The sequence below is a fragment of the Bidens hawaiensis genome, unplaced genomic scaffold, assembly GCF_021521415.1.
Source record: "Bidens hawaiensis isolate Kalapana, Puna unplaced genomic scaffold, B.hawaiensis_p1.1 tig00003237_1, whole genome shotgun sequence".
In the NCBI taxonomy this organism is placed as follows: Eukaryota; Viridiplantae; Streptophyta; class Magnoliopsida; order Asterales; family Asteraceae; genus Bidens; species Bidens hawaiensis.
In genome coordinates, this window is record NW_027491176.1 from 1,042,764 (window position 1) to 1,058,609 (window position 15,846).

Consider the following 15,846-nt stretch of genomic DNA (forward strand, 5'->3'; position numbering starts at 1 on the left):
TTTCACTTACATGGTAAGGTCTAGCTGTCAAGGTAAGCCGGTCCACGGGGATCCAACTCGAGCTATGGTTTAGGCCCTACTTGAGAAGGGAACCAGTTCCTAAAAGGAGTGTAAAAGCTTGAAAATTCAACGAGTTTTAGAGGCCCGTGAGTTTTTGTATTAGGCTTGTCATAATGTCGTCTCATTCGGAAATCAAGACGCCTTTGCCATTTATTTGTTCTTGCGCTATTCTGTCATAATGTTATAGTGTTATACCATATAACTTGTAGTTGGCGTAGGCAAATGGGATGTGGGGAGTTTTCTTAAGGTGTACACGATTTAAACAAAAGCATGTTTTTTGATTACATTTTACAGATAGAAATACAGAAAAGAATAGCAAAATGCTCTGAGAAGAAGTTATTATTCATATTTAACATGAAGCACCCAAACCATTAACCTCAAGTCTAATTCACAAAAAAAACATCCAAATGAATGTCATACCCAAACTTGCACACACACAGACACATTATATTATAAAATAAACAAGTAATCTTTTAATAAGGGCACCATGTCCTGCTAAAAACTTACCCATAACAAGGTCCTTCAAAGCCAAAGAAAGTTTTATGGTTTTCTGGGAACATAATAATACAGCTGAATACAGCTTTCAGTACACAAGTTAACAACAAATTTTGTCATTTCCTATAACCAACCAACACATAACCTTAAACCACAGCATCACATTATGAAAATGAAAAACAAAACCTAAGTATATCATAATTCATACCCTATCCCAATCTGTCAATTACTGCTTACCAAAAAAACCTGAGACTCAACCAAACTCGGTACATAGCAACCGTCTTTCCACATTTCGGACCAAAATCGTACCTCTCGGAGATCTCCACACACGCATCATGCATCGTGTTTGACTTTTTACAAACGTTTAGATAACAGAACTCGCTAAAGATAACTCGTGAAGCTCACTTAGCATCCATTCCTCCCCGGTTTGACCGCCAAGAACAATGGCCCGTGTACCGCCAACGACACACGTGCTATGACCCCAGGCAAACCGCGGGGGCCGCCCGGGTACGTTCAATATCCGCCAGGTGGGTTTCTCTTCCGTGGGGTCAAGGATATAGAGCTGTGAGGCTGAGTGAAGACCTGCAACTGACCCACCAAAGACCAGTATCCTCCCGCCAGGAAGGCTCACAGCTACATGGTCAAGCCTGGGCGGTGGACCAATGCCGCCCGGATTACCAGCACCGGGCATCCTGCTACCCGTCACGGATCGCCAACATGGTTCATCCTCACTTAAATCCATAGTGAACACGTCACTAGACCGGAACCTAAGGGGCCCGCTTTTTGCAAGACCGCCAAACATTAATATTTTACGACCACCGTACACCGATAAAGTGTGTCCAAGACGAGAAGGCGGGGTCCACGTGACAGGTATCTCTCTCCAGATCGGCTTCTCCATTGATAAATCAAGTAAAAAAGTGTCACTTAAAAGTACACCCGAATCCGCACAACCACCCGAAACAATTAACTTTGTCCCATCAAGGGTGCAAGAACTGTGCCATGATCGTGGAAGTGGAGGGGCTAAACCGGAAATTTCACGCCACATAGGATGCTTAGCGTCTAAATCCAACAAAAACACATCATTAAGCAAACCCTGGGTCCCGCACCCACCAAACACCACCAAATTAGAACCGTTGACACACGAAAGTGTGTGACCCCACCTGCCTGGTGGCGGTGAGCCGACTTTCACGTGCTGCCATTCGGGTTTGCTAGAATTCAAATCGAGTACAAATGTATCATTCATCGGTTGCATATTAACACCCTCGCCACCAAATAAAACCACCCGGTTTCCAACTGCGCACGCGCTGAAATTGCACCGTGACGGCTCCACCGCACCACCGACCGTCACCTTCCGCCACTCAGCGGCTTCGAGTGTAGTAAGCTCCCGAGCCAACCGACCCCACCCTAACCGTTTAGCACCGGGAACCGTCTGTAACACCCGAGTGGTTTCACTACCCCACGCATTCCGGCACACCATTCTCCACAAGTCCTCGTTTTTCACCACCTCATAAAACCGCCTGCAAACTGAACCTACGGATGCAATATCCCGCGGGGTCAACCGTGAGAGAATCTGCAAACAAATCACTTCATCACTTAATTGTAGAATCCTGCAGAGTCCACGTGAAGGACTGCGGGTCCCGTCTGGGGTTAACCGGAAAGAAAGAAGACTGGACCGAAACGGGTCGGATGACTTCACGGTTCCGTGGGTTGTGGAGCCCGGGAGCGGGCCCAGGTCAAGGTGGACTTCTGTAAAGAATTGGATACCAATGATATGGGTTATTACTTCATCATCACCGTATATAGGGGTCATACGCAGTCGGTTCATTAACGGGGTACCGTCTTTTGTGAAATTTAGTAACTCTCCTTTGAATTCAATCCCGTCTTCAAGGCATCTTCTAATTTCTGTGACTACTGTGGAGTCCACAAGTGGGTGTCTTCTTTTTGCATACGGGCCTCTGCATTGCAAGAACCGGCTGAAAACAAATACAAAAATTAGAGAAGAATAAAAGTAATGCAACACATTTAAAAAAAATAACTAGAACTGGCATTAAAACTGCATTCAGACAACTTTTGATCTGTGGCTGGTTGGCCTGTTTGACCTACTTCCATTTTAACATAACTTTTTAATTGGTCCATTTAATTGCCAGTTTTAAGTTTTCTTAAAAGAAATGGGACTGCATATAGGCGAACAATGTGTATAAGCTACCTCAAGTTCTTTCATTACACTAGCTCTTACTATTATTATTTGTTATGGTTGAAGTATTATCCTAATTTCCTATTTAGCAAATCACTTAGTAAATGCTAGAAGCAAATTGACATTACAATATGTCATAATGCATCATGCATGTATTTAGATTTAAATTACATTACACCTAGGGGTATCCCCGACAAAGCAGAAAAGCACAAAGCTAGTGTCAATAGGCCAAAAAACTGTAACATAAGATGCAGTGTGTGTCAGTGGCGGATCCAGAAAATTTAGCCAGTGGGTGCAAAAAAATGGGTCGGGTCAAACCGAAATGGGTCGGGTCAAACCGAAACGGGTCAAGTAAAAAAATTTACATTAAACAAACTACGTATAGAAATGTAAACAATAAATTTCATTAAAGATAAACAAAATACATATAACTGACCTCTACGTGATTTAATCTTTTGAAAACGGTCAATTATATTTTCATTTGTAACACTTAAAAGTGCTTCTTTTTCAACACTACAAATTACCCCAGCATTCAAAATATCTTTGGATGGGTCACTAAATTTATTTTTATGGGTCAATTAGGTCTTTGGACCTAATATATTACAAATTTATAAAATAAACTATGGACTTGAGTGGGTGCAAACGCTCCCCCTGACCAAGCACTGGATCCGCCCCTGGTGTGTGTATTTTCTAGTTTTATCTTCACATTTTGTTACTTATGTAACAGAACAGTGTGTATAACTGTATTTCTAGCCCTTAACTCCCATTAATTCCCTCTTCTAGTTGCTAATTGTAGACTCATCATTAGAACATTAATAAATCTATTTGCATATCGCCTTGATCCAATTTCCTTCTAATTTCTCAGATATGTATATACCACACAGCACACGTATTATACACACGCACATAAATACACAATTATGCATACATACATATATACCATACACACAATTACACATACATATATACATACATATAACGCTGTTTGTCGTATCCATATGCACAGAAACAGAACTATCAAAATGTGAAGATGTGAAGTTGCAAACCTCCGCGACCTTCGCAAGTAAACAATATTGTCATGAGAAAATGTGAAACAAGTACAAACAATGCTCAAGTAAGAGTGCAACATTTTGTAAGCCTCCGTAAGGTGCAAGGTTAATTATTGTACGTGTACGTGCTTGATGCAGAAATTTCATATGGCAGTGACTACATTGCATTTCACATCTGCTATGCATGGCAGCCTATAAATGTATCGCTTTGTGTGCACAAATTATAAAAATATGGCAGAAATACCATGACACGGTCTTAAGTTGTGTAAATAAATTAAAGAATTAGCAACAAAACTCTTTGTACCTACAGTTCATAAGTAAAAATGCAACAGTAAAGCAACTTAGTAACCATTGTATAAGCAAGGGGCATTCGAAGTAAAACTTGAATCATGGCAAGGATCTACAAATCTAATGCAAGAGCTAAGAAATCAGTCCTGAAACTATTTAAGATCTCGATACATATGCAACACATCATTATTTTCAAAAAGGATAAAAGTAAAGAAGATTCATTATAATGAAACAAGGGTTTCCTAACAGCAGTATGACTCCTTTTCATGTTTTCAACTCATCCACAAATTGTTATGTGAAATTAGATGTCATGTCAATATGTATATATTCATATTATAAGTCGAAATCCTGTATTTTTGAAACTGACACAATAGATTTCAGACCCTACACATCTCAAACAGATGACTTCAATTCTCACACTTCCAAGTTTCTACTGTCAAGATTTTACATAATGGACATTTTTTTTTTCTTTTCGAAATTCCAGTCGGGTGTAGAGATGAAAAGTCGAAAACAGAATTTTAATTTATATTTAACTTTCTGAATAAACATTAAATATATAAGTAATGCCGAGAGCAAACAACAAATGTGAATACTGCATAATTCCCTACCAGACACAATATTTAGTGTAACGAACCAAAGTGTAACAATCAGTAAAAACTCAAAAATCTCAATAAAAAAGTTTTGAAATTTAACTAAGAGATAGATATTGAAAGATTTGCATCATTCCCTACGAGACACAATTTTTAGTTTAGTGAACATGAGCAGTACACATTCCAAAGTCTAGCGCTAAAACTTATAATGCCAGTAAACCAAAGCTTTGAAGTTGAATAAAGAATGGAGTCTGGGATTTGACAATGGCAATCTTTTCATGGTATCAGTTTTTCTAAAATTTAATTTGTCATATTGATCTTCCAAAAACTTAACGAGCAAAAATGAGCAGACCTCAATAAATACTATCAGAGCTTCTTTCTTCTTGGGCGGTTAACAACTTAACTTAACACATGGAATACGGAAGGCATAAAACAAGTAATCATAAGTTGCTGATTCTCAATTTATGGAACATGTGACGTAGGATGGGTTACAGGCATACCACTGAGGGGAGACATATGATAACAGTCGGTCAATCAATAGCTAAGTCCTAGTAAATACCTGTGCTTTATAGAATAGGGCAAAAAGTGGATTTAAACCCACTTTCTAATATAAACCTGATACATTATGAGATAAAACTCAAAATGGCGTATATAATACTCGAAATGTTTTAATCATTTTTTCTGTGATGTTCATAAATGGTTCAGAATATTTCAAAGATTTAAATCTGAAAGAATACTTGATAGCATGAGTAGAAACCAGAACGTCAAGTTAATTAGGTTCAAACTAGAAGCAGAAAGGCGAACTAAGCCGTCACATAAAACTAGGCAGCTAACTAATAACTAGAATACATTTGTGTTAAGATAATAGCAATCCAATCCCTAATCATTTGGTAAAAATAGAAAACTAAGCACCAAAAACATATAGAAAGTTATTGTTAATGAACAAAACTCTCATCATTATTTCAACGGAAGCATACAAAATGTCTGAACCTACACCAAAACAACCTAGAAAACTATATTTGATGTTACTCTTATGTATCTGTTGCTGTAAATAATTCACCATATACATAACATATTAATAGTGGAAAACATTTGCTAGACTTGGTGCATTCACAGTTTAGTAGTTAGTACAGCACTGCTCAAACCTTCATATATACAAAGATACATGCTAATGTTATGCTCTTTCTTTATTCTAAAAAACCCTAAAGCTCCTAAGCATAAGCCCAGATGTATAACTATTTCAATCATTAAACTAAGAATACTCCTAATACATCATCAAACATTATTATATCTTCTGTTGATGTTTCCCCTAATATAAGTCTAAAGATAACTATCCCATTTAATAATGCAAAGCCCTAAACATTCATAACAGAAAACTGGATTTTAATAATTCAAACTATCCCTATTGGCCGATAATAATCCCTATCTACACTTTGACCAATGATAATCCCAACTTTATTTTTGTTTCACACAAATACAAATACTTTATTTCCACTCGATTTCGCACACAAATTCAGTGTTGAAAAAATCGTACCAGGCAACCTATGAGTAAACCACTCGATTTCTCACACAAATTCAGTGTTGAAAAAATCGTACCAGGCAACCTATGAGTAAATCCCAGAGTAACCCTCCCCCCCCCAAAAAAACACCCTAAGACGAGTACTCGGCGAGTATATCCGGAGTACTACTCGACGTAGCCGAGTACTCACTACTCCCTAGTCGACCGACTAGGCAGCACCTAGCGACTTCTACAACCATGCTTACAATGATGATTAAGAATGAAATGGAAAAATTACGCCAAACGAAATCGAGTTGAATAAAAATCTATGATAATTATGCTACAGTCTATAGATTATTATCCGGCAATAGGATATACTTTCAATCATTAAAATCCAATGTTGCCATTAATAATAACAACTTATCCAAAAACAAAAAACTCACCAATTCCGACCGAGTACTTCCTCGGCCCGATAGCCGGTAATAATCTCAAACACCGAATTGACATAAATAATGGGATGATCAGGCTCCAAAGCATCCGACACGACAAACCCGCACGGCGCGGGCTGCAGCAAACTATCCACGGGGAACGGCAAGGGCCCGCCATCGTTCAACAAAAAGTCACCTTCCTCATCTCCACTCAGATCAGAATTACTACTATCCCACTCCATATAAAATTATTCAATAATAATCGGTTCAACCCATTAATTGGATGGTTAAGATTATACGAATTGAGTGATTAGATGATGGGTTTGAATGAAAAGAAGGTGAATTTGGGGATTTGGGAATTATTAGGGTTTTGTGTGTGTGAAATTGGGGATTTATTTTAGGTGAAATGAGTGGTGTGGACGGAACTGGGGATTGCCGACTTACCTTATTATTATGACTTACGAGTATTGCATCAGCACCCACCGTCACACGTTTCTGTGTTAGCTAAAATATATAATAACATTTATTATTATACTATTGGTTACGGTTTTATTTTATATTATTCGTTTTCAATACTTAAATATTTTTATTTTTTAGATTTTTAATTTTATTTTTCGTAAGAAAGTTAATAATATGCTTAAATTTGATGATGAAAGAGTTTCACAAATAAATAAGATTTTATAACTTGTTTAAAAATTATCTCGGTTTGATTTGAGGAGACCTGTGACTCGCTTAAATTTTTTTTTATTATAAAACTGTTTTTTAATGTAAATAATATATTTTTCTTAAAAAATTTGATATTAATTTTTAGTATATCCCTATTTTATAGGATTTTCATATCAATATTTGGTGACATTAATTTTGAATATAGCGAAATGTTATAACCCGTTTAAGGTTATCTGGGTAAGACCCATACCCGTGAATTCAAGTTAAATGTTTGAAAATGCTCAATTTGCAAATAAAACAATTTGGTGGCTTGAGATAATGTAGGATTCAACAAGTGAGCTTTTAAATGTTTCGTTTATATATATTTAAGATTACGATTGGAAAGTTTTTCCGTTTTTATTGTTTTTTTAATTTTATATCTAATATCAAAACGAAATTACGGAAGTCGATCAAATGCCAATTTTGTGGTTTTTTGTGTGACTAACTTCCGGTACCGCAACAAACATGATGGAAACCGATTGATTATGCCTAGATTTATCGCCTCAATGTCCAGGACCGATAACGCTCGAGTTTTATTAACGCCCGTGGTTGCCGACGTACACCATCCTGCACATCAATTTTTATATTATCCATTTTTTCACTCTGGTACCGTAATGAAAACTGACCAAATACCAATTTTATTTTTATTTTAGTTCCGGTATCCTAACGAGCGTGATGGAAACTGAACGAATTCACAGACTCATTGCATTTTGTTTTAAATCTGGTACCATAACGCACGTAACGAACCGATGTTTTTCTTTGCTCTGGTGCGGTAACTAATCGATGTCAAAAGGTCAATCAAAAACATTTGTAAAATACCTTTACTAGCTAGGGCAAGTAAGGTGTCGAATCCACAGGGAATCAGTGGAAAGTGCAAGTGAAACTCAAATTTGATTATGAAATACTTAAAGTGGACAGGCGATGTCAAGCGGTTTAAACGAGTAGTTTGTAAACAATGATATGAAAATAACCAAACTCCAGGGTTCGGGTTTCGAAACAAGTTAGGAAATTGATAAACTTCTTTGGACGTTTTCGTGTTAAAATATGTAAATCAAAAGACTTAACTATTGGCTATGTTGATCATCAGAACTGAATCCGAACAATTGACATAGCTTAATGAAAATCTAATTGATAATTGGTTTTACTTGTTGAAACACAAAATCACTAATATGGTTAACGATAAACGGGTCAATGGCGAAAGAACTTAATCCTAATTGTTGATGACCACAAATCAATTAACTGCCAAAAGATTAAGTAATCAATTAATAAAAATCGTTGAAGCACAAAATCAAACACAAACAATTGATCAACCGAATGATTGATCAATTACAAATCCAAAGTTAAAGTTTTAGAATATCAAAACCTAACATGCAACTCAACCATACACCCGGAGATGGTTATGAAGCATTTAGCCTTGCATCTTGATCTTCATGCTCTTGATTATGATGTTGGAGATGGTGTTCAATGATCAATTGTATGATTAGGATGAGTGTTGGTGGTGTAAGATGGCCTCCAAGAAGTCCCAAAACTGAATAATATTGCATGGAATCGACCTTAGGGTTTTTGGGCTTTAAATATGGAAGAAAATCACCAAAACCCATTTTCCGTTAGACCAGACCGTAAGCTATGGTCTGGCCACCGTAGCTTACGGTCAGATCGTAAGCTACGGTCCGGTGATGACTGCTTTACGGTCCTGCTAGGCCAAAACAGCTTTCTTCATAAAATCTTCGTTTCAACTCCGTTTTCCTCCTCGTTTGCGGCCACGTCTTCGTATTTCAATTCTCTATCATCTCATAGATCATCACTTTCATTTCCACTCCATCATGAATGCTCCACAATAGCTTCTTTAAGCTCCGTTAAGCTCCGCACACCTGTAACCACAAACGCACTCAAAGTAATCGTGTTCACAATATATAACTAATCAAAACACACGACTTTACACACTTAATACACATATTTCTACCCACACATCACATCCCCACACATATCATTTGCTTGCCCTCAAGCAAACTCTCATGCAACACATACACCTCGATCGACGGTTCATCAGTTATCAGTATTAATACTAGTGAGGTATAAGGTCATACCCAATTCCCAATAACTGACACTGTCAAGGTTGATAACCCACCAAATAGTTTAATGATACATTTTAAAACTATGAAACCGCCCAAACCAGTGTACTTTGTTTCCGGTTAAGACAAACATGTTCATATCCCTCATAATATAATATCTCTCATCTCGGTTTAATATCTGGACTAGCAAAAGATGTGCCAGTATCACTCTACTCTCAGTATCACTCATAAGCAGGTGTTCATCCATAAAACTGCTTTGACACAAATGCAAATCAAGAGGACTTAAAAAGGGTTGTAAAGGGGCTAGGTGTAAGGTCATGGAAGGGAAATTTTCAAGTAGCTCAAACGATCCGATCCGGCTTATTACAAAACAACTAAATAAACAATGACCATAAACAACTGACATAAACAATATGGCGGCTGCGGGTCACCAAAGATAGACCTCATAGTGTCCATGACACCAGAGAAGTTAAACGCGTCTGACGAACTTCCCGCACCAGCATTATGAGCTTCATCTGCACGAGGATCCACCCACCTCGAATGATGAATCTGAGGTGGTAGATAGTGTGTACTCCCGTCAAACTGCCCCAAAGATGAGTAGTCAATCATCGGTGGATTATCCACCACCGGCTCACCCCGATGCCACGCTGTATATGCCCGACTCTGGCTATCATCCTCATATCGATCATTGATTTCTTGCTGCAAGTTATACGCGTGGGTTTGATTCCACGACTCCATTCGGTCATACAATCTCCGGGTCTCTCTCCACTGCATCTCTGCGTTCTGATTCTGTTGGTCAAATATGTATTGAAACTCACTACCCCAACTATCATAGACTGGTGGTCTCGAAGCTTGTAACCAGCCAACCATTCCTGCTTCATCTTGCACCATCTCGTGTGGAAGTTGAGTCGGGACTTGTTGTGGCTGCCCCGATGAACTCCCCCCTGATCACTTCTCAATGCCCTTCGTGGAGCCTGATGACCCTAACTATCCGGAAAAAACACATACTATTCCTCAATCACATCCTCACCGTGCCCACTCTTTAATGCCTTCAGCTGCACTTGTGTATCAAAATGTTGGATATAAACATATCCTCTTTCCTCATGATAAATCAAACTCTCTTTCTGCAACTGCGCTTTATCAAAAAGACGCAGAGTCTTCTCAACAGTTGGTGTATCTGCTCGAATCGCTTCCTTTGCCTTTAATAAAGCTGTAGTCAAACGACAGTGTGGGATAATTAACTTTAACTTCGTCTCTCTTGCCCTCCAGATATTCATCATAACCAAATACCGGTACGAAATCTTTGGTGTACCCGTCATCATTGCATGCAACACGAGAATTTCCCATTTTCTAACTTGAGTTTTATCACCTCGCTTCGGCATTACATTAAAAACCATCACACTTAACAACAATCTTTCTTGCAACTTCAGATTTTTTCTCAGCGTCGTATGGGCATATCCCGGTTTTAAAAGATCGATTTTCATTCTCTCTTACAAAGGGTGTTTATCCGAGTTTACATACAATTCATCTTCCGAGGGATACACATACTCTCCTGATGGTTTAGAATCAAATGGTGCTATCCTCCGCAAAGTATCCAACGACATAACTACCTCCTTATTATTAGCCTTCCCAATCAACCTCATTGTCTTGTACGGATTACTCCCCCAATCAACTGCCAACGATGCGACCCACTCTTAAATTGCATCCATGTAAATTTCCTTATCTTCTTCGTCATAACACTTCAACGATGCCTCCCAACCTAAGTTTTCAAACATGGTTATAATACCAAACGGCCTCAAAAGATTACTCGAAACCCGTCTCTCACACATAAACCCATCAATTTTGTTTTTTTAACTTTTCTATCGCATCATTAAACAACTCCGCTTGCCAATACGGATCCATTCCCGATAACGGGCCCCGCCCCAAATTGGCTTAAGGGGAGGCGCCATTCCTTCATCTTCATATGGTACCTGCATGGGATCCTCCTCGTCCTCAGAATCCCTCAAAATTAATCTTCTCTTGGGCAAAGGTGGTGGGTCGGCCGACGATGAAGCAGCCTTCCCTTTGTTCCTTGGCGGGTTTTTCCTAGTATCACCGGTCCTTCCCATCCTACACAATCACTATCAAGCAAACAATGCAAGTCAAATAACATGATAAACCTTCCAAATATCCCCACACTTGTTGTTTCTTATGGGTGTATGACTCGTTTAGTCAATGTTTATAAAACCACTTTAAACTCTAACTTGTAAAAGTTGATCTATGTCATTAACCCAACATGTTCCATTAATTATATAAACATCAATCACTTTCTTATCAATTTTCATCTTGCAAAATTTCAACAAGTCATCATAACCAAATCATAATAACCCACAACACCCATAACTAATCCCTTAACAAATCTACTCTTACAAGTGTGGAGACATTATCATCATAACAATCCCTAACCTTAATCAATATGCATAAAGTAAAACTTGAACTTCGTCACAAACCTTAGGCTTCATCAATTTAAAATTAAGTGAAATACATACCTTTTAGTGATGAAAGTGATGTCCTAAGCTTCAATTACAATAAAAAACACTTACACTTGAAAATCCCCAAATTTGATTTCTAGGGTTCTTCACACCCTCACGAATCCGACAAAAATCGAGCAACAATTGATGAAAACCGATACCACAGGTGAGTTTCTCTCAAAAAAATAATGAGTTTAGAGTCCAGAATCAAGAGATTTTGGTAGGAATTGAAAGTGTTAGGGTTGTGGGTTATGGATGTTATTGGTAGTAAGAGATGAAGATGAAGAAGAAGAAGAAGAAGAAGATGAAGAAGAAGAAGAAGAAAGAAATAAGAAAGAAGAAGTGATGGGTAGGTTAAATTGTGTGGTGAAGGTTGAAAGAGAATGATATTAGTAATAAAATTTATTTTATTTTATTTTTTTCAGAAATAAGAGAAATCCCGACCGTAAGCTACGGTCGGGTGACCGTAAGCTACGGTCTACATGCATACTGTAAGACAGATTCTATGAAGCGTAGCCTACGGTCAGACCGTAAGCTACGGTCTCCTGACTGTAAGCTACGGTCAATGGTCAATTCTTTTTTGACAAAAGATTAACAAAAACAAAAACGCTCGGGTTGCCTCCCGAGAAGCGTTGAATTTAAAGTCTACAGCCCGACGTTACCTGACCCTTATCACTCGGCTGAATATGATGGTGCAGTAGCTATAAAGCTCACCACCGCCTCATGTATGCTCTTGTTCAAGTCTGCATCTTCCATATATGGTTTCAACCGATGCCCATTCACTACCTGCCTTAGGTGATCGTCAAAATCCTCAATTTCGACCTCGCCAAACTGACCGACACGCTTCACCTGATACGGTCCCATCCACTTACTCTTTAACTTACCCGGGAACAGTTTTTCTCTCGAATTTTATAACCAAACCCGTTGTCCTTCTTCAAAAGTCTTCCTCTTAATCTTTGCATCATGCACTTGTTTCATCCGGTCTTTATATGCTGACGCGCACTCATATGCTTCATTCCCCAGCTCCTCCAGCTCACATATATTTTAACTTTCTTTCTTAACCTGCACACTCATAGTCTAGATTAACATTTTTCACGACCCATAAAGCACAATGGGCAAGTTCCACAGGTAAATGGCATCCTTTTCCGTAAACCAACCGATAGGCGTTTTAAAAGCGGTACGGTAAGCCCAAAAAGCATCATTTAATTTTGTTGACCAATCTTTTCTATCGGGTCTCACTGTTTTTTGTAAAATTTCTTTAATTTGCCTATTAGATACCTCAACCTGACCACTCATTTGAGGATGGTATGGTGTGGCTCTTCGGTGGTTTACGCCATACCGTTTAAGTAATTTGCCAAAGTTAAAGTTTTTAAAATGGGAACCCCCATCACTAATAATAATGCGAGGGACGCCAAATCTCTAGAAAATATTTGATTGAACAAATTTACAAACAACGGCATGGTCATTTGTTTTGGTGGTGATTGCTTCAACCCATTTTGAAACATAATCAACCGCCACCAAAATATAGTAGTTCCCGAAGGAGTTTGGGAACGAGCCCATAAAATCAATTCCCCAGACATCAAAGATGTCCACAACGAGAATTGGTTGCATGGGCATCTCGTTCCTCCTGGAAATGCTACCTAATTGTTGACATCTCACACAGTTCTTAGCATATTCTGCTGCATCTATAAATAAACTAGGCCAATAAAAACCAAAAGCTAAAATTTTATGACCTGTTTTCTGCCTGCTGAAATGTCCACCACATGCGAGTGAGTGTGCGTGTGACAACACACTTCGAATCTCCTCATCTGGAATGCATCTCCGATAGACTTGGTCAGCCCCAATCTTGAACAAATCTGGGTCTTCCCAAACGTATTGTTTCACCTTATACATGAATTGATGTTTCTTTTTCTTGGGCCAGAATTCTGGGATGGTACCTCCAACAAGAAAATTAACGATGTCAGCATACCAAGGTAATGTAGAAACAGAAAACAATTGCTCGTCCGGGAATGATTCATTTATAGGCCTGGTATTGTCTTCCTCTTGACCCGTTAGTCTCGACAGATGATCAGCAACCACATTCTCGCTTCCTTTCTTATCACGAACCTCCACGTCAAACTCTTGGATCAAAAAAATCCATCTAATTAAGTGCGGCTTTGCGTCCTTCTTTTCCATCAAATTCTTAACAGCGTTGTGATCTGAAAACACAATAACCTTGCTCCCACAAATATAAGATCTAAACTTATCCGAAGCATATACTATTGCAAACAACTCCTTTTCTGTAGTTGTGTAGTTTATTTGAGCATCAGAAAGGGTTTTGCTTGCATAGTATATGGCAACGGGCTTCTTATCCAACCATTGACCCAAAACAGCCCCAACCGCATACTCACTTGCATCACACATAATTTCAAATGGAAGTGACCAATCAGGTGATAGTAAAATTGGGGCCTCAACCAGTTTGTTTTTAAGAACGTTAAATGCAATTAAACAATCTTCATCAAAAACAAATGGCACATCTTTTAAAAGCAAATTACACAACGGTTTTGTGATGACACTAAAATTTTTAATGAACCGTCGGTAAAATCCGGCGTGTCCCAAAAATGACCGGATTCCTTTAATATTTGTAGGAGGTGGCATATTAGATATGACATTAACTTTTGCCCGGTCAACTTCGACCCCCTACTCGAGATGACATGTCCTAAAACCGTTCCCTCTTGAACCATGAAATGGCTCTTTTCCCAACTTAAGACCAAATTCGTTTCCGCACATCTTTTTAAAACCTTTGTTAATTCGTTTAAACATGAATCAAAAGATGAGCCGAAAATAGAAAAATCGTCCATAAAAATTTCAAATGATTCCCCGACCATATCTGAGAAGATACTCATCATGCACCTTTGAAAGGTGGCCGGGGCATTACACAAACCAAAAGGCATTCGCCTAAATGCGAAAGTACCGTATGGACACGTGAAAGTGGTCTTATGTTGGTCATCGAGGTGGATAGCAATTTGATTGTACCCCGAGTAGTCATCTAGAAAGCAACAAAATTTCTGAACTGATAATTTTTCGATGATTTGGTCAATGAACAATAGAGGGAAATGATCTTTAGATGTCGCGGTGTTTAACTTCCGGTAGTTAACACAAATCTGCCACCCTGTTACTGGTCGGGTAGCAATTTCTTCACCTTTTTCATTACGGATTATCTGAATGCCTGCCTTCTTTGGAACCGTTTGCGTTGGACTTACCCACGTAGTGTCCGAGATAGGGAAAATGCTTCCCGCATCCAACCACTTCAGGACTTCTTTCTTCACAATTTCCCGCATGTTTGGGTTTAACCGTCTTTGTGCATCGTGTGCGGGTTTCACTTCGGGATCCGTGATAATCTTATGCATCACGATAGACGGACTAATTCCCTTCAACTCCGCAATCGTCCACCCAATTGCTGCTTTATACTCTTTCAATACTTCCATCAACGCCTTTTCTTGTGTTTCTTCTAAGTTTGAGGCTATGATAGCGGGTAAAGTATCGTTGTCTCCCAAAAACACATATTTGAGGTGTTTTGGGAGTTCTTTCAATTCAACTGCCGATGGAGTCTCAAGTGATGGTCTCAATTTGGAATCGATGGTGTCCGGTAATTTTTCTACCTGTTGAGACCATGGCGATTTTACGATGCTTGCAGCATAAATTTCCACCTCTTTTTCTTCCTTCTCCAACTGATGTGAATGCTCAACTGCAGTCCTGCAACAAATAACACACTCCTCTGTGACATCTTCCTCTTTTTCATGAGGATTCAATCCATCAATAATATCAGCTGCGAAGCATTCATCACTCACCAGAGGGTTAGACACGTTTGAAAAAACATTCAACCTAAGATTTTTATTCCCAAAAGCCATGTCAACTACTCCGGTTCTACAATTTATTAAAGCATTAGCTGTTGCCAAAAAGGGCCTACCGAGAATC

At 38.7% G+C, this 15,846-nt stretch overlaps 1 protein-coding gene and 1 long non-coding RNA gene across 2 annotated transcripts in view; both read right to left on the reverse strand.

The window, feature by feature from the left end:
- Window positions 1–9,511, reverse strand: part of LOC143622635 (uncharacterized) — a 90,376-nt gene extending 80,865 nt beyond the window's left edge. The window contains exon 1 of the long non-coding RNA XR_013151756.1: window positions 9,275–9,511. This is a non-coding gene — a long non-coding RNA (uncharacterized LOC143622635). The remainder of the gene's footprint in view (window positions 1–9,274) is intronic.
- Window positions 595–6,875, reverse strand: LOC143622633 (adagio protein 1-like). Its single transcript, XM_077093723.1, has 2 exons — window positions 6,618–6,875; window positions 595–2,528 (listed from the first exon to the last, which is right to left on the reverse strand). The coding sequence occupies exons 1-2, from the start codon at window positions 6,842–6,844 to the stop codon at window positions 920–922; spliced, it is 1,836 nt and encodes a 611-aa protein (XP_076949838.1). The 5' UTR covers window positions 6,845–6,875; the 3' UTR covers window positions 595–919.
- Window positions 9,512–15,846: the final 6,335 nt, after the last annotated feature.